This window comes from Cucurbita moschata, unplaced genomic scaffold (genome assembly GCF_002738365.1).
Source record: "Cucurbita moschata cultivar Rifu unplaced genomic scaffold, Cmos_1.0 Cmo_Scf00016, whole genome shotgun sequence".
In the NCBI taxonomy this organism is placed as follows: Eukaryota; Viridiplantae; Streptophyta; class Magnoliopsida; order Cucurbitales; family Cucurbitaceae; genus Cucurbita; species Cucurbita moschata.
The window spans coordinates 425,881-449,786 of record NW_019268532.1 but is presented as its reverse complement, the minus strand read 5'-3'; the positions used below and the strand labels follow the sequence as shown (position 1 = coordinate 449,786).

Sequence of the window (23,906 nt, the reverse complement as noted above, 5' to 3'; positions counted from 1 at the left end):
GAACTTCTTGTTGATTTGGATGGGTAACAGGGTAATAAGAACGATGAACATACAGAACATGGATTATTGGTTTTATTAAGTTCATAATTAATCCTTTTGCTAAGTAAAAATGTCAGAACTAATCTCTTTTTATCTTTATTATAGATTCAAGGAATTAATTGTTTTTTCATACAATTACATGAACTATTTTTTGTGGGTTACTTTATTTTTTAGAATTAATTTGATTTTGTGGTTGGAATTTGGCTAAAATCTAAATGTTTCATATTATGAAAACTTGTAAAAAATTGAGAGGAAAAAAAAAAACAATTTTTAGTTAAAAATTTACCTTTCGTGGGTGAGTGGAAAACTGATTAGAAAATAACTTTATTAAGTGTAAATAATAAATAATTTGAAGATCGAACAACTAAGTCGTTGTAGTATAGTGGTAAGTATTCCCGCCTGTCACGCGGGTGACCCGGGTTCGATCCCTGGCAACGGCGATTTCTTTTTTGTTGCCTTTTTTTTTTTTGTTCATCGTGGATTTTACTTTTAATTCCAATAATTTCTTTTTGATACCTTTCACTTGGGTGGTAAGTTGGAACAATGCATTCATACACCATAATTTTACAATTCAACAGGAACACGAAAACATTGCAAAGAATGAGAACCAAAATTATGGGATTATGTGTAGATTAAACCACAATTTAAGTCCCGAAACCACCCTAATCGCCATCCCTTAGCACCTTTCATTATCGGTCTCCGCTGTTCAACATCAGTCCACTCATCGCCCACCTTCTGAATCTGAAATTTCTTGTTGTTCTTCCATTTCTGCATCTGGGTCTCTTTGTTATGTCGATTCAAGCGTTTTCATTCTCATAATTATGCCAAAAACAGGTCAGTTCCCTTCCTTTTCCGCTGCTTTTATCTGGGTTTTGTTTCATTCCACCGTTTAGCTGAAGATCATGTTCGTAGTTTCCCAGGATGAGCTTCTTTAACTCGATTCTTCTTGTCGAATGGATGAGCTCTATTTTGTTCCTTTCTTTGTGGGTTTTCAGAATAATTTAGACCTAGCCTCACTCTTTCTAATACCGTCCATTTGGTTGAGTTTGTTTATCATAACCTTAATTCTTCATGCTCAATCTTGTATTTCCCTAACTTTTATGTTATTAATCTCAATGTTAGTGATGTAATTCAGCCTTTTCCTGTAGGAATCTTGGCTTTTCAAGAACACTTTCATGATTCCTTAAGTTTATTTTCAAAGTTTCCAGCAATTTGAGGCATTAGCTACTTAACTTTTCGACCCTTCGCTATCGATATCCGATGGACGCTTCACGAGGATCGTTGTTTACTATTCCAAATCCACGCTTTTGAATCATTGCTGAGTTCTTGATGCAGAAGGATATGAACAATATTGGGGTAAAGAAGAGAGGTCATGGGAATCGTTCTTGGATAAAGATTGATCAGGAAGGGAACTCAGAGGTTTTGGAGCTTGAGAAGGCTACTATAATGAGGCATTGTTCTTTACCTTCAAGAGATATGCGACTTTTGGATCCGCTCTTCCTTTGCCCGTCCACAATTCTCGGGAGGGAGAAGGCGATCGTTGTCAGTCTCGAGCAAATTCGGTGTATAATCACAGCTGATGAGGTGATTCTGATGAACTCCTTAGATGGATGTGCTGCTCAGTACAAGGCAGAGCTGTGCAAGCGTCTCCATGCAAGTAAAGATCAATCAGGTAAAGAATTATGTTTTACAGCAATACATTGTGATTTGGTTATCAAGCATCTCATTTATAGGATAGTTTGGTTATAGTGTTTGAAACAATAAGTATACGGTTTACTCCCCGAGAGGCGAGCTGGTCGTAGGTTCGACCGTTCGGTTCGATAACTTAATAGCATGAGACCCTTTTCTGTCTTTGCCTTAGGAGTGGTGATGCCTCTAGAAGATTAGTGGACTTTGGTTATTAGGACAATGTTACGAAAAATACATCCTCGACACACAATGGCAAGGTGTCGGCCCCGATACTTGTTATTCGAAAACAATATAATTTTTTTTTTTAACAAAAATGAATAAAAGTTAATACTGATTAAAAATGGTTTATAGTTCATAGACTTCAAAAATTCCCTTTAGGCCTTTTGTTCGGTTATGAACGCTCTCTTATACATAGTAAAACTATGTATAGTAAAGGTATATATATGGTAGGGGTAAAATTATTGTTATATATTGGTAAATATAGTAAATTGAATCATATATATATATATATATATATGGTAGATGGTTATATCTGGTAAACCTATATATATATAAACTGAATTATATATATATTCTCATATAAAACTATATATGGTAGATAGTTATATCTGATAAACCTATACATAGTAAACTGAATTATATATATATATATATTCTGAGATATATGGTAGATGGTTATATCTGGTCAACCTATGGTAGATGGTTATATCTGGTAAATCTATACAAAGTAAACTGGATCATATATATAGAGTGTTAATTTTTCTCTATATTGTACATACCAAGTCATCAATATAAACCTTTTGCCAATATTTCTACTCTGTATTTTCTTTTCATCTAGATTGATTGTGTGCGTTGTTGTGTGATCCTAACATCTCTTTCCTTTAATGAACAAATAAAAAGAGACTGTATTTGGAAGGAACGTAGGTTAGAAGAATGAAAAAATGTTCCTACTTTCCTAGTAAGAACAAATTAATGGGTGTCGGGCAAACCGTCATTGGCAACTTGGTCTCGTTCTTTCAGATTGGAGTCCATTCTTGTAGTTAGTGTTGCGACTTCATTTGTTGGCTTGTTTTTTGTATGCTCTTGTATATTCTTTCATCTTTCTCAATGAAGCTAAGTTCTTGTAACAGTCCAAGCCCACCGCTAGCAAATATTGTTCGCTTTGGCCCGTTACATATCGCTGTTAGCCTCACAGTTTTTGTGAGAATCCCACATTGGTTGGGGAGAAGAACAAAACACCCTTTATAAGGATGTGGAAACCTTTGACGCATTTTAAAAACCTTGAGGAAAACTCGAAAGAGAAAACCCAAAGAGGACACCTGAAAGAGAAAGCCCAAAGAAGACAATATCTGCTAGCAGTGGACCTAGGCCGTTATAGTTTTAAAACGTGTAGGTTAGGGAGAGGTTTCCACACCCTTATAAGGAATGCTTTGTTCTCCTCTCCAACCGATGTGGGATCTCACAATCCACCCCTCTTGGGGGCCAGCGTCCTCGCTGGCACATTGCTCGGTGTCTAGCTCTAATACCATTTGTAATAGCCCAAGCTCACCACCAGCAAATATTGTCTTTAAAACGCGTCTATTAGAGAGAGATTTCCACACCCTATAAGGAATGTTTCGTTCCCCTCTCCAACCGACGTGAGATCTCACACTTACCTCCCGGACTAATCATGGTGAATTTATTACACTAATACTAAGATTAAATATATGGGTTATGTTCAGTTGGTGGTAACTTATGGCCTTTTTTAGCTGCTTAGTAAAACACAGCTTGTATTGTTTTTGTGTGTTGAACCGCCACCAAATGCTCTGTTGAAAGAATGAAAAAAGAGTGTCGTAGTTGTAGCTGCTTATGATGATACTTCCCAATTTGTACAGATGATTTGCCCTTTGAATTTAGGGCACTGGAGCTGGCGCTGGAACTTACTTGTTCATTTCTTGACACTCAGGTATCTCTCTCGCTGCTACCATTGCATGTGTACATTGATATCAGCTAAATATTCAATCTGGTATATTTTTGGTATTGCTCTGACCCCGTAATCCGACCAATCTGGACTACCCAACCGAAACCATAAAAGTTGGGTTGAGTTCGTTTTTTTCTTTTTTTGGTTTGGGTTGGGTTCAAAATTCAAGTTCGGTTTATGGGTTGACATTTTTTGGTCGGGTCAACCCAACCAACCCGAAAATAGGGTTACAACCTAACCCGTATCCTACTTGTAAAAAGATTAAGTCTAACGTTTGTAATTGATGTTAGTGATGTGTGACTTGTGCATGTTTGATATTTGAATTTTACAAGATTTTAGTTGTTAATGTAATCTGAAAATAGAGGGTTGGGTTGAATTGAGTTGGAACTCTATTCGGGTCGGGTTGTTTGTGTCACCAACCCAACCAATTTTAAATTTTGAATTGGTTCAAAAGATTTTTCCAACCCAACCCGTGTACACCAAGGAAAGGAACCGAGTTTTAGGTTTTAAATATGAGAGTGAATACTCCTTTCATCTAAGAGCATATAGAGGACCTAAATCTTCACTCACTCCTTTGGACAGCCCATTGTTATGCCAGCAGGATAACGAGCTTGAAACGTGGAGTCCGAGCGACCAGTGAGCGAGTGGTTAGTGGCCAATAGCCCCCTAGTTAGTGGCATTACTCTCTGCAGCTGGCACTCGAGGAACCACGGGGCACTCCATATGGAGCAAGCAAGTCTTGGGGATGAGATGCTCACGCAAAGACCTTAATTCTCATTAGGAGGTCGAACCAAGGACCTTTGGTATTTCCTTTGATCATTAAAAAAAGCAAAAATGGCGGAGAATGGTGTCGATGTAGTCCGATGGGAGCCAGACTTGGAACGACAATCCGTAAAAGAACACACCTATATGCAGATCTACTAAAACAAGGCAATAACCAAAAGGAATTAATGGATAGCTCAGTAAAATGGATATGACTGTTATGGATGGTCCGATACTAAATAAACACGTATCACCATAATCTCTGGCAACAGCCATTACTGGTTTATGCTGACTTAGAGCTACTGTTATGTACTTCTAAGTTAGGAATCCATATTCGAAACAATTCTTACTGTTGTGTTAGCTGGTCTTTGAACTGCTTTATCTTCTTCGGCTCGACAGATGAAGGGGATGGAAATCGAGATATACCCTCTACTGGATGCTTTAGCGTCTTCAATAAACACGCTTAATCTCGAAAGAGTTCGAAGATTTAAAGGCAACCTTCTGTCCTTGACTCAACAAGTGCAAAAGGTAAGTATCCCGGAACTTTGTAATCTTTTGCAACTACGTTTTTTCGCGTCGTTGCATTATATATTATCATTTCGTGTCAAATATCAGGTTCGTGATGAAGTCGAGCATCTGATGGACGATGATGGGGATATGGCAGAGATGTTTCTGACAGAAAAGAAACAAAGATTGGAGGCGAACATCCGAAGTAACTTGTATCTCGAAACTAGTTTCTTCGGGAAACCAAAATCTGCTCCTGTTTCACCAGTGGGTTCGACCAATGGATCTTATAAATTACAAAGGGCTTTTAGCAGTATTGTAAACTCGAGCAGCTTGATGAGTTCATCAAACGGTGGTGATAACGTCGAACAATTGGAGATGCTGCTCGAGGCGTACTTCGTGGTTATTGACGACATGCTCAGTAAATTGTTATCGGTATGAAATATTTTCATTTCTTTAGGTTCTTGTATAGCAGCGTATCAGTGAGAGCGCTTAGAAAACGACATTCAAACGTGCTGAAATTGAAACGTTTTTGATGAATTATGCAGCTCAAAGAATCTATAGATGACACAGAAGATCTGATCAACATTAAACTGGTAATTCTGTGATTTCTAAGATGCTTTATGGTTAGTTAATCACATGGAAATGCAAGAATGAATGCAATGGGAAGCTTCTTTCTTTGTGGATTAACAGGGCAACGTTCAGAACCAGCTGATACAATTCCAGGTGCTTTTCACTGCAGCTACGTTCTTGGCTACGATGTTTGCAGCGTTAACTGCAGTTTTCGGCATGAATTTTTCCGACGATGTCTTCGAGCATCCGACTTCTTTCCAGTGGATAGTTTACTTGACCTTGATTGCCTGTGGCCTTGTGTTTATCTCTTTTCTATTCTATTTTAGGTACAAGAAAATCTTCCCATTGTAATTGAGCTGCAGTATGTACCTCTTTGTACCTCTATGCAAAATGAATGCAAAATGAATATATATAGATCGTTGAGTTATGCTCAATTTGACATGCAATTTATAATTCACAAGTACCCAGCAAAATAGGTCGGGTAAACTCGAGTTTTCCAACTTTAGATTTAGCACACCCGAATTTATTAAACTATTACAAACATCTCCTAAAAATCAATACCATCACTCAACTTTCTCCACTCCATTCAGTAAGAAGTCAATCATTCAAAACAAGATATCTGAAATATCAATAGATAGAGCTTTCATGGCAGAAACAAAGACAGAAAAATGACATTTCATCCGATAATAAATAGTTGCTGTGTGTCTTGCATATGATTTTATGCATACATGAAAGCATCGGTTCGTTCGGCTAGACGAAACCTGCTAAAAAGGCTTAATATTGGTAATATGTAGATGACGATACAGCCTAATGCACCAAACAATAAGCAGAGAGAACTTGTACCATTCGTTGCATGGTCGAACACCGTGTTACGAAGCCAGTGTCGTGCTGGGGCAACTATCAACTGCACAGGCTAAAATGTCCCTATAATCCCTTGATAGTCTGAAAGAATCATAAACCCTTCCATCACTACTCTTCTTGTACTCAAACAAAAGGTTTGAATGGTCAAATGCAGTAAGCTTGACAAATCCATAATCATAATCTCTGTAAATACTCCATTTTGTTTGGAGTGTGATAAATGGTGAAAGGCTTGCACCTCCACCACCAGCAACGACATGAATTGTTCCATTCAAGGCGCCCTTATAGTAGTGTTTCTCATCGTTGGTACAAATATTCTGTGCAAGAAATGGAAGGCAATGCATTAGCTTATTGCATGTTGATGATTGTACTTACTATATAGTCTGGAATTTATAACTAAGATCTATATGGTCACATGAACACTACTATCAAATTTTCGCGAAAATTAGAACTAATACATGTATATTTCATAGTTAAACAAAGGCAACATGGGGAAAAAGAAATTATTGCAACAAAATTTAAGAATACCTGGTAGATGGGACATGTTCTCTCGTAACTATGCACATGGCCATATATAGCGAGATCAACCTTATATTTCTGCCAGAGACTTTGAAGGCTCTCACGGCCCATTGGTTCTGAAGATGACCCTTGCTCAGCATAAAATGTGCAAGAAGAGTAACCCAACACACGATGTGCCAGAAAAATTAGCCATGGCTGCTTTTGCCTATCAACAGATGCTAGACAGTGCTCTATGAACTTATATTGTTCTGTTCCCTCTCTCCAGTCAAGCTCTGTGTTGGCAACGCAGAAGCGAAACATACCATAGTCTGAGACATACCTGATGTAATAGGTATATACGTTCAACTGAGGAATTGTTCATTAAAATCTAGAGAACAATGAAAATCTGGAACAAATATGTGTTCATAAAGCCATAATTATATTTTTTGCTTTACATAATCAAATGTTAGGAGATAAGGTTTCAGAGAATATTGTTCTACGGTGTGAACAGGCATATTAAAAGAGCAGCTCTACAAGCAACACTAAAATATCAGTGAAATCAAATTAAATCTAGTCGGAAGTTATCAAAACAAGCTTCATTACCAAAACTTTTCCCGATTCTCAGCAGGGACATAGAACATATTTTGAGCCACTACACCACATTCTCCCCCTGAATCCATGGTGTCATAGAAGGATCCACTCCCTGGCCAGTCACGCTCATGGTTACCACTAAAACAACATATGATCAGTTGATAAAACAAACAAGAAAAGCTAACTGCCAGACAATGTGTAAGTCAATTAGGGAGGAAGTACCTAGCAATCATGTAAGGCACTGTTGATGCAATTGGCCCAATTTGTGCAGTGAACTGATCCCACTGAGAAAGATATCCATTCGCATAACATATATCTCCAATGTGGAAAACGATATCAATATTTTTCAAATCTTGTATAAGCGTTCTAGTAGTATTGAGAGAGCCATGCTGGAAATCGTTGAATTCATTAGAGCCATCAGCTTCATCCTGTGCAGTATATTACATAAAGGTAAGTTCCAAAGTCTTTATATGGTCAATGGTCATGAGCTAAATGAAACAATTATGTTTGCCAGAAAAGCAACTTTTGGATGTGCAAATATAATTATCGTTGCTATAAAACATTTTGTTTGAACTTGTTTTTTAAGCATATAAATGAATGAACTATTGAACATACTTAATTTGAATTTAACTATGAACCTTTGCTGTAAGATGTTGCAGCATTCAGAAATTCGTAGATAGCTTTTTTTTTTTTTCATAAATAACTTTTTTATGATTTTAATTAAATCAAATAGTTGAGGAGTCAAACTTCTATGTCTAACTGTGTGAGTGTGTGTAAATGTTCTTCACATGATTGTGTCTTCCTTTCTGAAAAGCTACATGCCATTCTGTAGCTATGTCCATACCATAATTTAGGAAACATTTACTCGATCGTTTGTATGCTAAGAAATTACCAAAAAAAGTTCTTCATCTCAGTGAGTTCATATCATAATTATGGTTCATGGGTTTGTAAATGTAAGAATCCAGCAAAGGGTCCAAACCTTTCCCATGTCACCAAAAATAACAACTCTTTGTAACGAATTTTGACCAGGATAAGGCGGGGCTCTGAACTTATATGTCGAGCTCCAAATATATGAGCCATTGGTTAATCTATGTCCCAATTTGTATGTATACCTACAGTAAAGAGTACAAAAGATATTAGCAGTCAGAAGTCTGAATAGCCACCCTCTCAAAAGGCTATTGTTATGTTGTAATTTCTTTTTGATATTTCAATATAGTTTTTGGGTTGCTTTCCTATAAATGGGATCCTAACAGCGTAACGTTCATATGCATATCAACGGTATAAATAATCTTAAATATCCTATTACATTTGGAGCTGTTTAACGGGATGATCTACATATAGCTACGAACAAAAATTTGGGATTCATATAGCTTACTCATTATTGGGCCACAATTCCTTGAGAAAACTGGTGTGTATAAATCCAGGGTCCCGCCATCCCACTGTCCTTGCAGGTGCACCTAAAAAGATAATCTATGAGATGAAACGCCTTTAAAAAACATGAGATCAGAAAATAATACGACAATAGGAATTGAGCAGCAGCTACTAAACTACTGTTTGGCAGGGAAATGTAGCATATCTCTTATAAATAGCTGTAGCAGATCTATATTTAAGGAATTTACATACCACACATGCTGTTACGATCAAAAGTCAGTGTGCCCGCTGGGGATCGCATAAGGTCTTTTCCATTTTGGCTCCACTCAACCAAAGGTTCAGCCTCATCAATTCCGTATCCACTTGTCCATGTTACAGTCATCTGAGTATCAACGGTTAAACCATATCATCTTCATATAGATTTAACTAACAAATCAAAAGCACGAGCGATTATCACAAACCTCAAGAGCTGGTAAACTAAGGGAAACTAATGCTTGGTTGAAAATTTATCTATTCACTAAAAATAACCTAGAAAACCAGTTATGTGAACGCAATTGCTAGCTTATACTTACTTCATTCCAATCTTTTCCTTGTGCCAAGCGTGGGTAAAGTGGTGCATCAGGATTTGCAAAAGTTACTCGGTTTGATATTGCCACCACCTTCGGCTAAATATGAAAAGGGAATGAATAAGATAAAATGTATGCAAACAAACTCACCAAAACGTTTGCCAAGGTTAAGTTCAATTATGAATATTTATAAAGAAGAAAGCAAGTGAAATTAGCTAACACAGATGATTGTATGTTGATATGATAACATTGTTCGGTGCATGAGACAAACTGTCGGGTCTATGCACACTGATACGACAACTAAACCAACTTGATAGGAAGGTTGATTCTAAAAGATACAACAATATGCCATGGCCAACTTAAATAATTTTAAATACTAACCCTAGATGTTCATAACACATAAACATCTATCATCACAATGATAGGATAGGTATTATTCACTTGGGAGGCTCAATTCCAAGGAGAGGGGAAAAGCAAGAAAACAAATCCCAGAAGTAAAAAGGTCATAATAGTTGGGTCCTCATTGATAATGGCAAGTATTATTCACTGTAAGTTCTGGCTTGTGAGCTTACATTTGCGTGATAGTGCAAGAGTTCAGAACACAATCCTAAAAGCAGTCAAGCAGAAAATGAATGGATAAGATCAAACAACACAGGAATGTTTTAAAAAAAACTTTTTGTTGGTATCAAATTTATTGTCCATAGATATTTTGAATACATGAAGTGAATGAAACCAAAAAAAAAAAAAAAAAAAAAAAAAAATCAGCATACTTTTGCTAAACCACCAGAAAATAATGCGAACGAGAAGTCGGATCTCTGGTTTATCAGCTGAAGTTTCAAAAGCCCTCGTCCAGTAGTTTTGTACTTGGGATTTGTGTAATTGGCATACAGAAACTGCAATAAACTTCATATAATTAGTTGGCTATTGAACTCTCTACGCTGCAGAGAGAGGCTAAATATAGACGAAATTCATGAAACAACTTAAAAATCAAGTGGAATTAACCTTGATAGGTGCAGAACACAATAATGGTGGATACACTCTTGGATTATCCATAGGGCAGGAAGAAGAACTGAAATGGAATAACAAAAGTTTGCATTCCATCAATGAAACAATCATACTAGCATGAAATAAACACAAAAATGCTTTAAAGAAACTCAAGATTGAAACCAATGCAGATAACCTGAAATTGGCTGGAGAAAATACTCCAATCCAATCATCAGAGGACGGGTTTGGAGAACTATACTTCAATGTAACCCATTCTGTATTCTCGCCCTGCAACAGAAAACAAACTTTCTAAATCAAAAACAAGTTCTAAACAAATACATATTAGCTTCCAAGATTGGCGTTTCTATAGAGTTAAAAACACGATCAGCACTGAATTAGACCAAACCATAGGGCATTGAAGCTTGCCTTCAATCCAAGAACAGATGGAGAGGCTTTAACACCAGCATTTTCATTAAGAGCGAATGTAGATTTATGAATGGCAATTTTCGAGAAAGGATGGCTTCCATGTGATTTGACTTGTTGCAGTGCCGCTAGAATCCATAATATTCCCAGGCAGAGAAATTCCAAGCGTCTCATCACAACCGATATCTGAACTGAACCAAAACACCAGAAATCAAATCGGTAAGAAGATTTTAGCAAACTCCTTACCAAAAATGACGATATAAATTGTGCAAATCAATGAAAGTAAGTGGAGAACAGATCAACATGACCGGAAAAAAGTCAGTAAAAACTGCAAGTAAACCTCATCCTTACAAAGCAGTAAATCGGTACAAAAAACAATCTCCTCCACTTGAAACCAAGCTCTCGAGCACTTAGCTAATCACTCAAGAAGCGAACTCAAAAATCATACTCCATATCGAAATTAGATATGGTTTAAGAAAACCGATCAATAAGTACCTGCAGAAGAACGAAGCTGAAAAGGATCGGAGTTCGAATTTTGACAAAACTTTGGAGGTGCTAGAAACTGTCCATTGTCGACGACAGAGCGGCTCCTTCAAATTCGAATTCAGTTGTAGCGGATGATGAGAAACAGCCATTAGTGAAGAGCTTTAAATAATCGAAAGGTGTGAGGAATCTTGCAAGAAGATTCCGGTTATCTCCTGTTCTTACACTATAATTGCGAGACTTCTGGTCGCCGGAGAGTTGACGCCGTCGGTCAAACTTGTCACATACCATAACCCACCGTTTTACCATTTACGTGCAAATTAAGATAATTAAATTGTAATAATTTTCTCTTTTAAAAAAGTTAATAACTGTTTTTAAAAATAAAAAGGTTAAATTTTTAATAAATAAATAAAAAGTTGAATTTTTTATTTAGTGTTATTACAAATTCCCACTAATTTTGCAAATAAAAATAATTAACTTATGTAATAAAATTAAAAATATTCTAAAATTGAATATTTTATTTAAATTTACATCTTTTAAATATTTAATTTTAGTTCATATACTTCTCATAACTCTTAAAATTAATTAAATAGATAATTATGTGATAAATTTAAAATATAAATATTTAATATTTTTAATGTTAAAATGACCACGGCTGTCATCATTACGCGTGACAAACAAGATTTAGAAAAAATGATTTGTTGTTTTAATGAATACATTCCTTTTAAGAAAAGCTATTGCAAAAGTTTTTATTTTATTTTCCCTTTTTAAATAATTCAAATGTTAAATTTTTTATTTTTTTCTATATAAAAATATATATATATATATAAATGAAAGATAAATGGACGAAAAAATTGTCAATAGTGTTCCTCAACAACAGTGACAACCAAGATTGAAGGAAAAAATATGAAAAAGGTCGAGAGAGTGGGTCGGGGCTACACATAAATTCCAAACCTAACGGGTGAACCACATACACGAGTCAGCATACAACTAGTACTTGAAATACTGAGTTTTTAGCACTTAACTATCAGATTTTTGTTATCACGTGTTGCAATCACGAGCGGATTTCATCAAGTCACTCGTGGACACGGGCCTAGCTAATCTATTTTTGACTTCTTTTTTTTTTCTTCATTTTATTTGTTTTATTTATTTAAATTGCATTATTTATAATAAATAAAATAAAATTATGGAAAAGAAGAAGAAATTATAAATAAAAATTTGAAGGGCAAACCACAATTTTCGCGCATCAACCAAACCACCACTCCCAAACGAATCCAACGGTTCAGATTCAGTTTAGTTTCTGCCCATTCCCTCTTGCTTTCTATATTCGCTTATTCTTCTTTCCTTTTCCTCTGGTTGTCTCTGTCTTTTTCGCATTTCTGCTCCATTTTTGCAGCTTTCTGAAACCATGTCTTCGTCCGAGAAGGAGAGAGAGACACAGGTCTACTTGGCCAAGCTCGCCGAGCAGGCAGAGCGCTATGACGGTATGGTCGCTATTTGCTTTTCTACTTCTGCTGCATTGTTTTTCTAATTTGTTTTGTGTTCTTTTCGATTTTTGATTCTGTTTGTTTTTCCGTGTTGTGTTCTTTTTGCTTTTGAGGTGCGATTTATGAATATGTAGGGAATGATCTGTTGTTTTGGTCTGGATTGTGATTTGTGTTTGGAAATGTGGATGGAAAATTGTTGATGTTGGTTTCTAGGTTCTTTGTTTCCTGTACGATTATCTTAGCGTTCGGCATTGCTTCTGATACCGAATTTTTGTTGTTGAAATGATAATTGATTTCGACCTCTTGCTTCGCTTTTGTGCTTGAGAAAAGTTATCAATTATTGGATCTTCTGCATGATCGCTGTGTTAGATGCTCAATATTTATCTGATGCCTCGTTGATTTCTTTGAGTAATTTGAGGATGTTTCATATCTGTGAGGTGGAATTTTTTTCTTTATGGAGTTGATTCATTCATCCGATGATGCAGAAATGGTTGAGTGTATGAAGAATATTGCAAAGCTTGATCTCGAACTAACTGTGGAGGAGAGGAACCTTCTTTCTGTCGGGTACAAAAATGTCATAGGTGCACGACGAGCCTCTTGGCGCATCATGTCTTCAATTGAGCAGAAAGAGGAGACCAAGGGAAATGAAGGCATTGTAAAATTGATAAAGGGTTACCGCCAGAAAGTAGAGGAGGAACTTTCAAAGATTTGTGGTGATATTCTCTCTATCATAGACAAGCATCTAATCCCCCATTCGTCCTCTGCAGAAGCCACTGTCTTCTACTACAAGATGTGAGTTGTTTTGTTACTATTAATTTCAACTTTGACGCTCAGCATATTTTTCCTCATTGGGTGAGTAATTTATATGTTTGGAACCTAGAAAGAAACAAAAGAACGGCTTGTTATACTCCGAATCCAAATGATACAGGTTTAATACCAATGGATTTCTGTTTTCCTGTATTTCTTTTTGGGATATCAGTGGCTTTTGATCCCACCCTGTATACCACGAGGAGACTTTACAGATCCTAATGTTGGGGTTATCTGTTTTAATTCATTCTTAAAATCTGTGAGATAGGCCATAGATAGGTTGATGGTGAATATTGATTGATGTTTCTGTTATCTTGTCCATCCTTTTCTGTAATAGTATATGTAATGTGTACAAATATGATCATAATGTGTTTTTTTAACAAATATTAGTATGCTGTTTGTAGTTACATGTCATAGCATGCATGATTTCAGGAAAGGTGACTACTTTCGCTATCTTGCTGAGTTCAAGACAGATCAAGATAGAAAAGAAGCTGCTGATCAGTCATTGAAGGGATATGAGGCATTTATTTTCTCTATAACATTCAAGCTCACATTAGAAATACAAAACAATAACTGTTTGCTTCTTCTAGATTAAAACATTGCCTCCTCTGCAATTATTTGAGGTGCCCTATTGCCATTTTTGTAACAGGCTGCCTCAAGCACTGCGAATACTGAACTCCCATCAACCCACCCCATCCGGCTTGGCCTTGCTCTCAATTTTTCTGTCTTCTACTACGAGATTATGAATTCTCCTGAGAGGTATTATTAAGCCTAGTTTTCAGTTATCGTATTAGATTGAAAACCTTTACCCTCGTAATGTAATGAGATTCTTCTTGCAGAGCTTGCCATTTAGCTAAACAAGCTTTTGATGAGGCAATTGCAGAGTTGGATACCTTGAGTGAGGAATCATACAAGGACAGCACTCTAATCATGCAACTGTTGAGAGACAACCTCACCCTCTGGACCTCAGATTTGCCTGAAGACGGCGGTATATGTCATAATTGATTCTAGAGTAATATCTTATTGTTTGTCCATATACATAGCATATTGTTCAGGATCTGCCATCCACAGTTTTTTGTTGATTCTCATATAACACTTAAATGCTGAATTTAACCATTATTGGTTGGCCTAGTCGTTAACAACCAGAGAATGGGTCAAGCGGTCAATCGACCTAGAATTTAAGATCATACCAATTATCTTGGCAACTAATAGGGTTAGATGATTATCTCATGAGAATAGTCAAGGTGCAAAAAAATCTACCCATCACGGATATTAAAAAAACATGTAGTTATCTTGGCAACTAAATATAGTAGGGTTAGATGATTATCTCATGAGAATAGTCAAGGTGCACGTAATCTACACCCGGGTCACTTGCACGGGTATTGTAAAAAAAATGCTGCATTTGAGAATTTCTCGTACTGTCTCTATCTGATAAAAATTTCATCTGTTGTTGCACATCTACTAATTTATGAACGACATCAGGTGAAGAGAACGTCAAAGCTGAGGATTCCAAGCCTGTTGAACCTGAGGTAAGTCATTTGAAGTCCTTTCCTGTTTCAATCTTATAAATTCAGTTTCTACTTTCTATTACTCTTGATGACTTCAAACTGGTTCATTACTTAGCCCCAGCAAGCGAAATGAGAGAGCCCCTCTACACATCATCTGGAGATCGGATTTCTTTCCAAAGAGAATTTAAAGAATAGCTCTACGGTGTGGGATTGGACTGCACTATCAGATTTCTTGCGGCGTTTTTTGTATTCATTTGATCCAACTGAAGCTGGAGTTTTTTTTTTTTTTGCCAAGCTTTTGTTTCAAGTTCAAATTCAAATTCACCTCTTCTTTCATGTTGTTGATTCGTAAAATTAAGTGGATAATTGAATCATAACTATCATATCTTATCTCTATTATTGTAATATGATAGTATCAAATATATCCACATACTTATCATCTATTAGACACTGTCAAGCTAATTAGACATGAAATTAAAAGTTTAAAATCTATTAGACACCATGAAAAGTTTTAAGAATGAAGATAGACCTTAATGGAAGGGCCTAATTAATATTGCCTAACTTATTAGGGGTGAAATTGAAATTTTACAAAAATTAAGGACTAAAAAAGACCTTAAATCATGATTTAGTACCCTTTGAAATATTTAGCCCTTCATTTAATACGATCTTTTGTCCGGCTCAAAATTCGAAAAAAGTAACCCGAAAGATTGTGACATTCTCTCCCAACATTCTCCCGTACTTAAACTAGTAAGCGATTGACTAACTTGGGGGCACAATCCAAGAGACAATTTGGCCTGCAATTTGTAGCTTAAATGATTTCATCCGTAACTAAAGAAAATTACCATTTACACAAAAACTACTCCTAGAACTAATAGCACTAGGCACCGTTCTGGCTCTAGCTTCAGTTCCTACCCTGTTACCAAGTGAAAAAACGAAAACTATTGTATGCATTTTGTCCTGCAAGACACAGCCCATTCAGAAAACTCAGCACTACATATCGTCATCGAAAGGTCGAAAACTGCTGACCAAGGCATAATCATTAATTCGAGTTGGCCATATTATTCACCAAAATCAAAACTACTGAACTAAGTTTTGCTTCTCTAATTTCCTCAGAAGACATCAAACAAATATATTAGAATCTAAAATGGGGGAAAAAAGGCATAATCCTAACATTCATCCCGCCAAGATTAAAATTCGTAGACTAGTAATGTACAAATATAGGACAACATTTCTTTATGAAGAGAAACTTTGGCAGGCTTGGCATACCAATTAGTGCAGAGCTCAGATTTTCCAAGTAGGAATGTACCCCTGCAAAATATCAAACTAAATTTGATCAACTTTAAAATTCCCGTAAAGTGCACCATTCTTAAGCTTTTAGTTAAGAAGATGATGATTATGTTTGGATTATTTTGTTTGCGCATATTGTTTCTGCTGTAGCAGTTACCTATGCAACATAATTGGTGCCGAAGTCGAGATTGAACAGCATATCCCTGCGATTCTCTGTTCCCATTCGAATTTTGAAACTTTTGGCCTGGTAATCCACCCGATCATTACTATCGTAATCCATCTCTCGAATACATCGCCTCCTCACCTTTTTCAGCATTTGTTTTGAAGGTGCAAATCCAGCAATAACCTTCCAAGAATGTTTTGTGATGTAATTAGCACCATCATGAAAGGAAACACAAATATACAAATATATACAAGTTAATTAAAACAACGCTTTTACCATATCATCAATTACAGAGAGAGCAGATTTGGGATCTCGGTTAATGAGATGAGCATCGACAAGCAATGAATAAGATGTTGCATTTGGTTTGACGCCCAAACTTACTAAATGTTCAAACACCCTTGCAGCTTCAAATGTCTACAAAGTGGCCATAGTAAGTCAGCAAAAATTTCAGTTTATATGGTCAAAATAAGTGTCATGTCCATAAGAACATGTAGAGAATATGTAATGCTTCACTATGCATACGGTACCCCTTGCACCAAAATCATAGAAATTGAACCCGTAAACAATGCTTGTTAATCTTTTTTTCATCCATCAAACATTGGTCCAGTCCATGGAATCTCAGCAGTTAATTATACGTGTCTATGTGCGTGGAGGGGTACATAAAAGGTTAAAGACTGACCTTCTTAAGCTTTCCAAATGCGTACATCAGAGCGTTGTATGAATGGATATCGGGGGTCAAACCAAAGCTGGAACTAATTGCTTCAAATGTTTGGTAAGCACGATCGAGGTCCCATATATTTGCACAGCCTAAAATCACACAATTCAATGCAGCAACAGACTTGTAAGGAGGATCTGCACGGCTCAAGTTTTCCAGTTGAAAATAAACCTAACAAAAGGAGAGAATATTAGAATGGTAACTCTGATGAATTAAAGGAAATAAAACCACTCGGCTACCATGAACTTCTAAATTTAGTTAATGAATATCACATTTCAAGAAAGGAAGCATGCTAGGCATATAGTAATGAAACACATCACATAAACCTTTTAAGTGCATGTCATGTGAGCGAGACAATTGCACTACATGTACCTTTGGTTGGCTTTTATCGTAGTTATCATAGTTAATATTCTTCTCGATCTCCCACCACATAATTTATTATCGATAAGAGCCCATACATGGCACTGTCAAAGAAAGCTACTGCAATTTTTAATCTTTCAACTCTTAAAAGTGTATTTTCCACCTATCCTCCACCTCTCCATATTGGTACTGAAAGTTCATTGTTCAAGTTAGACTGCTGAAGTGAAACAATATGAATGTGTTGTTTGAGCAGTAATTTAAGATTAAATTTTACTGAAACACTTCATGTCCTGGTCATATATAAGAACTTTGCAGAAAGCATCAATCATTTCTTGTTTTTGAATAATGTAAAAACAATGCTGGGCCAATAAAAAGAAAATGCATGTACCATATTAGATTTTATACAACATTACTTATAAACAGAAAATGGAAATTGCAAATCTGTAATTTTTACTGGTAAAAGGTCATACCGTGTCCAGGGTCTCAAAACCCTTCTTAGAGCATGCCACAACTAATGGATATAAAGAAGTGAATGGGGAAAACATTTCTTCAGCAGCTCCATCATCAGAAGTCCTATAAGCCTCTTCAAACTCATGTAGGGTAGTAAAGGCCCTCTGCAGATTCCCAAATGATGCAAGAGCATAAATCTTTCCAAGGTAAGATTCAGGATTTGGGACCTTCTTTTGTCGCAATGAGCGCTTTAGAATGGCCCAAGCTGCATCTAAAAGAGAAGAGCTGTAGGTTCTACCTGCAGTTCCAAGAGCAGATACAACTATTCCTTCATCCACTGAAAGATGAACTGGAGGCCTCGCATTTTCACCCCGAGCAATCCATCTGGCCATAAATTCGAGAGCATAATAAGCTAGTTTACTATTATCCTCTTGCATTGCTACTTCAGCAATATAATTACACAAGTTCCATGTTGGGCAAAGAGCTTTATTCTGAACAGTTGCCTGTTACACCATCAAGAAAAGTAATGAAGCAATGAGCAAAAAACTATTTTCTTAGCCATTAATCGAACTGATCTATTACCTTGCACCTATCAATTACGGACACCAATGTGTCCAGCCTGCCTTTTTTCACACAGCTCCGCACACATTCAGTGAACACTTTCAACGACAACATATGACCTGATTTTAAGGTCAAATCAATATATTTCAAGGCAGCATCAATCTGATCCGTTGACAACAGCATTCCAATTACCAAATCATATGATTCATCATCAGGCATTGACTCTCCTCCTGTCTGCAACATACTGATAACAAAAAAGAAAATAACGTTTAAAGGCTCCATATTCAAACTATGCGAACTTGTGACAACAATGCTTTAGTTTTGATAAAGGCCGCTATTCTTGTAGAGAACATATGCTAATTTATTTTTACAATACATGGAGTGGGGGATTTGAATCTCTTTAACCTTTTGGTCGATACATGCCCTATAGCAGTTGAACTATGCTCATGTTAGAACATCTGCTTAATTGAATCGACTGTTATAAAAGAGTGCATTTGATAGTAAATCAGGCAAAGTGCAGTGCAAATCTAAGGACAAGCTTTCATACAAAAAGAAATGACAATGAAGAGTTTCACAAGTTCATACACGGTCGCCAACTAAATTCATGTTTCTGCCTGGTAGTTTGCAATCCTGCAAGTTAAATCTCCAATAACAGGATGAGATCAAGATCAATAACTAAACGTATAGGGTAATGTTCCCTGAAAGTTGAAATCTCGTGCAGATATTCACTCGAAACAACCATTATTGTCACTCGGCAGTATTCTATTATCATCAAGTTTTGCAGGAAGGACCTTCTATAAATACTATTATCAATCTACGCTATATTCGCAAGACTTCAAACTTCCCATTTTTGTATGAGTAACTTCAAAGCATAATTCAAGTTACAAGGATCAAAGCTGCACCCAAACAATGTAAAACTTTTAAATCCTAACGAACAAGCAATAATAAAGAGGCTAATCCAGAGAGGAACAAAAGCAGTTGAAGACTTTCACATCTGTTGAAAATTGAATGATGAATATGATTCAAAATCTAACCGTTCAATCAATTTTTCGGCAGCTTCAGTCTCCCTAGCTTGGTACATCGCCTTCAATACTAAATTGAATGATGCACTGTTAGGTGAGATCGCATAGTCCTCCATTTGGGCCACTAGATCCAGAAGCTCCCCAGCCGTGGCATTGACCATCAAATTCGCCCTCAAATAATTGTTATACAAATTAACATCCGGCTTATTAGGCTTGCCATTCTTATCCAGCGACCGAATCCAAGACTCAAACAACTGCTTCATATCATCCCAGCGCTGGGAAGCCATCCAATCAGCAAACACATTCAACAAGCTCTGGACATCGAGCGTTTGAGACAATGCTTGAATTCGAGAACTGGGGGATTGATTAAGGAATCCGAGGGGGATCAGAGACTGAGTCATAGAAGCGTTGGGGATTGGATTGCGCCAGTTCTCGTTGTAAAGAGGGCTACCAGAGGCGGGATTCGGAGGAAGTGGAGTTGAAGGAACGTCCACAGGTTCATTGGCGAGCTGAGATTCTTGAGAGAGAAATGTGAAGGTGGTGATGGGCTTGAAGGAGCAGACATTGTTGAGGTTCGAGTTTCTGATTAGAGTGTGAGTTCGAGAGAGAATCGCCATTTTTGACGCCATGAATGGAGCATCAAAGCTGGAGAAATGGCCTTCACAGTGAGGAGGAAGAAGAAATGGCGTCAGTAGCAGTTAGGGTTTTGGCACTTTGAGCAATAGAGACGAGAAGAAAGCCATCCACAGGGGTCCAGGTTTAAAAGGGTAATATGGTAAATTTCAAGTCTAAATATCCAAATAGCCCACTGCCCGTGCCCGTGCCCGTTCCCCGAGGCATGCTCCTTGTCCTGGTAAACAAAGAACCAAGGTTAGTTTTGCAAATATAGCTTTTATAAATATCTTCTTCTCCTAAACATTGTAAAAATAACATTTATTGCATTTTTTTTTTGGGGAAAATCATTTTTAACCTTGAATTTCAAAATTTATATTAATTTTTTACCATGAACTTTCACTTTCGTTAATAATTTTTATATTTTAATAATTTTTTTAAATACTATTAATTAATTTTATTTATATATATATATATATTTTTTTTATTATTATTATTATTATTTTTTTTTTTTTTAATAACAACAGTGAGTGTCTAGGTCAGCTTGCATACATCTCGACTATGCTCAGAAAACAACTTCTTAATTCTATTACATATAGTTGTTAAGGTAACTTGTAGGGTATCACGTCCTAAAGTAGGTGCCCATCGTGACTTCAAATTCCTTTTATGCCCTCTATTATTTACACAATTATCCCTTGACTATGAGGTGTATTGTAACGACTCATACTCAAAATTTAGAATTTGGATTTGGCACTCCGTGGCCCTAAACATGCCTTGTCCTCACACTTAAGAGGTCATCCAACATAAAATTGCTCAAAGTAAAACACACTTAACCACGATTGAGCAATCGAAAAGGAACGTGCACTTTGTTGGTATAGATAGTAACTTTTATTTCCTTTAAACCTTTCTTAATCATCTTATCATCATGATTGCTCTCGTTTAGATGTCGTATCAGTTCATCCATGTCTTTTCTTTACTCAGATATTATACTTATACGGTATGCAAGATCCAAACCAAGAATCCACGCTACTTATTTCTCATACATTCGTAAAAATTAGTTTAAACCACTAGCTTTTATGTACAACAAGGTAAAATAAATGACAAATCGTGGAACGTTCGAGATAAAGTTTCATACTTTTCTTCCTTTTTCTCATAAAGCTTCCTTTCCATAATCTTAGCTCTTCGGGTAGTTTACGAAACTTTCGTAGCTACTGCTTTACTAGCTTTAATACTCGTCGATTTTCATTATGTTAGTTCCGTAGCTAGTTTTTTAAGACGAGTTCTTATAGTTATGTGTGGGTTTATAATCCCTAGGGAATATAGAATTCCACGTTCCATTCATCACCACAACCACCTTTACAAGACTGATACCCAAAATAAAGTGAAGTGATATCAAAGCAACCACAAATTTCAAACCTTCCCCTCATTCTTTGCCCATATCGATCATTTTGGCTTCATTTTACCTTAAGCTTGGTATCATTCACTAATGGATGATCCAAAAAGATATCTGTTCTTAATCATCTCTGATAGCGAACCCAGCTTTACAACACTAATGTTCTTGATTTCAATCATTTTTACCAACAAAATGGACCAATTTCATAGCTTTTAGCTATCAAAATTGAAGTTTTTCAATCTCTAAACCACAAATTTTGATACCCATTAGCCAAAATTCTAAGTTTTCAACTCCAAATTATGCTGATTATCATACCCATAATCCAAATTAGCTCTTGTTTAGCTGATAATGTTTTACTTTTGGATGCAAAGAATCTAAATATCTCATAGAACAAAAGGGAAATGGAAGGAAAAAGAAAGAAAAAGAAGGGGAAAAAAAAAGGTGAATAGAGACACACAGGCACCGCCTCCACATTCTTTCCCCACTAGAAATCTCTATTTCCCTTCCCTCTCTCTCTCTCTCTCTCTCTCTGCTTCGCCACAGCTCTCTGTTCTGTTCTCTCTCGGAGTTCGTGTTCATTCATGGCGGTTCTCTTGTTCTTTTCCTTGATGTTCATGGCTTTCACCTCTCATTCAGGTAACCCTTTTGTTCTTTCAAGCTTTTCTGCAACTTCAATGGAATTTTACACATGAATCGCTTAAACCCCTTGAAGATTTTCATCTGGAATCGAAAATTTTCACTAACCCTTGGCTTAAATCTTCATAAGGTGCTACGTATTGTGTTTGTAAAGATGGATTAAGCGACCAAGCCCTTCAAAAGTCACTGGATTATGCTTGTGGAGCTGGAGCCGATTGTTCTCCAATTCTTCAAAATGGGGTTTGTTTTCAGCCTAATACTGTCAAGGATCATTGTAGCTATGCTGTTAATAGCTATTTTCAGCGCAAGGGTCAAGTCCAAGGGAGCTGTGATTTTTCAGGCACTGCCATGGCTAGCCAGTCTCCTCCTGGTATCACTGATTCATATCATTTTTCACTCATGTTCTTCATCAATGGCCTTGTTTTTGTTGCTTAATCTTTGTTGGGTTTGTTTTTCTTGTGTTTTTTGAACAGCTGGAGCTTCTGGGTGTGTTTATCCTTCGAGTCCCAGGTACCATCTTCATGTTCTTCATAGTTTTTCAAGAATTGTTCATATCTCTAATGGAAAGTGGCTGATACTCATGCATTTTCATTTGTTTCTTTGCTCAAAGTTACCTTTTCCTCAACTTTTTGAACTGATTTTAGTGAGAATCTGCTGCTTGATAGCATAAAAGAAGGCGTTCATTTAAGAATCCAATTCCCTTCTGGCTTTGTTCATAGCTGTTCATCTTTTTCACCTTAGAAACTTACCTAATCCTGTTTAGATAAAAGTTATCCTTCACTTTTACTGTCTCTTTCTATGCTATCTATATGCTGTTCTTCTATTTTTTACATCCAATGACAAAATTTACCATTTCAAAGCTTCCATGAGTGACAATGACATGAACAATTCAACACCCCTTTCCCTCTTCTCTGTTTCAGCAACGCAGGAACCCCGTCGACCACCATCCCGGGCACGACGCCAGGAACAATCACAAACCCATCAACAACACCACCCTCAACCATGACCCCAGGCATCACACCACCCTCAACCATGACCCCAGGTATCACCCCGCCCTCAGTGTTCGGGGGCGGGATAAGCCCGACAGGCGGGGTCGGGCTCGGTGGTAGCGGGAGTAGCATGGATGGAAGCGCTGCCATTGCAGCAGCAGCCTGTAACATGTTGTTGTTGTTCATAGCCATTGTGACATCTTTGTTGTAATGTTGTTTGATGTGGGTGGAGAATATGGTTCCTTATTTGTGGAATGGGAACCTGATCCTCTTGGATGTTTTTTTTCACCTTTTGTGTATCTATTAGAGGCTGTATTTTGCTTAATTTAATGGGGGGTTTTTGCAACCACTAATCAATAATTATGCTCTTTTTTCATTGTTAATTTGTTTTATAATAAAGTTTATGGGATGTGTTACTATTGTTAAACATTTTAATTTAATTTTATTATATAGTTTTTATATCATATATATGTGTGTGAAGGGAGTGGAAGGTAACATGGAAAGGGACAAAAAATGGAATGAAAACACATGCTACCCAACTTTAATAATTATATATATATATATATATATATATATATATATATATATATATATATATATATATATATATATATA

At 36.6% G+C, this 23,906-nt stretch overlaps 5 protein-coding genes and 1 non-coding gene across 12 annotated transcripts; 4 read left to right on the top strand and 2 right to left on the bottom strand.

The window, feature by feature from the left end:
• Window positions 1–407: 407 nt before the first annotated feature.
• On the top strand, window positions 408–479 carry TRNAD-GUC. The gene has a single exon. It is a non-coding gene; the product is annotated as a tRNA-Asp (tRNA).
• An 81-nt stretch (window positions 480–560) lies between these two features.
• Window positions 561–5,973, top strand: LOC111454685 (magnesium transporter MRS2-5). Its single transcript, XM_023096188.1, has 7 exons — window positions 561–873; window positions 1,188–1,711; window positions 3,603–3,673; window positions 4,850–4,978; window positions 5,066–5,389; window positions 5,503–5,550; window positions 5,648–5,973. The coding sequence occupies exons 2-7, from the start codon at window positions 1,369–1,371 to the stop codon at window positions 5,876–5,878; spliced, it is 1,146 nt and encodes a 381-aa protein (XP_022951956.1). The 5' UTR covers window positions 561–873; window positions 1,188–1,368; the 3' UTR covers window positions 5,879–5,973.
• Window positions 5,974–6,168: 195 nt separating this feature from the next.
• On the bottom strand, window positions 6,169–11,560 carry LOC111454684 (probable inactive purple acid phosphatase 1). 5 transcript variants are annotated; one of them, XM_023096183.1, is made up of 13 exons: window positions 11,314–11,560; window positions 10,822–11,014; window positions 10,592–10,683; window positions 10,414–10,480; window positions 10,182–10,304; window positions 9,418–9,510; window positions 9,098–9,227; window positions 8,850–8,931; window positions 8,454–8,586; window positions 7,697–7,902; window positions 7,487–7,612; window positions 6,914–7,223; window positions 6,169–6,702 (listed from the first exon to the last, which is right to left on the bottom strand). In XM_023096183.1, exons 1-13 carry the CDS (start codon window positions 11,451–11,453, stop codon window positions 6,397–6,399), a joined length of 2,001 nt encoding a protein of 666 aa, XP_022951951.1. In that variant the 5' UTR covers window positions 11,454–11,560; the 3' UTR covers window positions 6,169–6,396. The 5 variants fall into 5 exon arrangements, with proteins under 5 accessions (XP_022951951.1, XP_022951952.1, XP_022951953.1 ...); XM_023096184.1 differs by having other exon boundaries at window positions 10,822–11,019; window positions 11,314–11,442; XM_023096185.1 differs by having other exon boundaries at window positions 10,822–11,028; window positions 11,314–11,432.
• Window positions 11,561–12,567: 1,007 nt separating this feature from the next.
• On the top strand, window positions 12,568–15,508 carry LOC111454743 (14-3-3-like protein GF14 iota). Of its 2 annotated transcripts, none has more exons than XM_023096267.1 (7): window positions 12,568–12,785; window positions 13,274–13,580; window positions 14,028–14,115; window positions 14,245–14,354; window positions 14,435–14,583; window positions 15,078–15,124; window positions 15,225–15,508. In XM_023096267.1, the coding sequence occupies exons 1-7, from the start codon at window positions 12,710–12,712 to the stop codon at window positions 15,234–15,236; spliced, it is 789 nt and encodes a 262-aa protein (XP_022952035.1). In that variant the 5' UTR covers window positions 12,568–12,709; the 3' UTR covers window positions 15,237–15,508. The 2 variants fall into 2 exon arrangements, with proteins under 2 accessions (XP_022952035.1, XP_022952034.1); XM_023096266.1 differs by having other exon boundaries at window positions 12,570–12,785; window positions 15,219–15,508.
• A 592-nt stretch (window positions 15,509–16,100) lies between these two features.
• On the bottom strand, window positions 16,101–20,530 carry LOC111454227 (pentatricopeptide repeat-containing protein At1g26460, mitochondrial). 2 transcript variants are annotated; one of them, XM_023095620.1, is made up of 7 exons: window positions 19,674–20,530; window positions 18,661–18,883; window positions 18,099–18,581; window positions 17,233–17,439; window positions 16,830–16,967; window positions 16,548–16,736; window positions 16,101–16,426 (listed from the first exon to the last, which is right to left on the bottom strand). In XM_023095620.1, exons 1-6 carry the CDS (start codon window positions 20,288–20,290, stop codon window positions 16,548–16,550), a joined length of 1,857 nt encoding a protein of 618 aa, XP_022951388.1. In that variant the 5' UTR covers window positions 20,291–20,530; the 3' UTR covers window positions 16,101–16,426. The 2 variants fall into 2 exon arrangements, with proteins under 2 accessions (XP_022951388.1, XP_022951387.1); XM_023095619.1 differs by having other exon boundaries at window positions 16,101–16,411; window positions 19,674–20,525.
• Window positions 20,531–22,064: 1,534 nt separating this feature from the next.
• LOC111454228 (PLASMODESMATA CALLOSE-BINDING PROTEIN 3-like) lies at window positions 22,065–23,718 on the top strand. The gene is made up of 4 exons (XM_023095621.1): window positions 22,065–22,302; window positions 22,433–22,672; window positions 22,776–22,812; window positions 23,223–23,718. The coding sequence occupies exons 1-4, from the start codon at window positions 22,248–22,250 to the stop codon at window positions 23,500–23,502; spliced, it is 612 nt and encodes a 203-aa protein (XP_022951389.1). The 5' UTR covers window positions 22,065–22,247; the 3' UTR covers window positions 23,503–23,718.
• The last annotated feature ends 188 nt before the right edge of the window (window positions 23,719–23,906 follow it).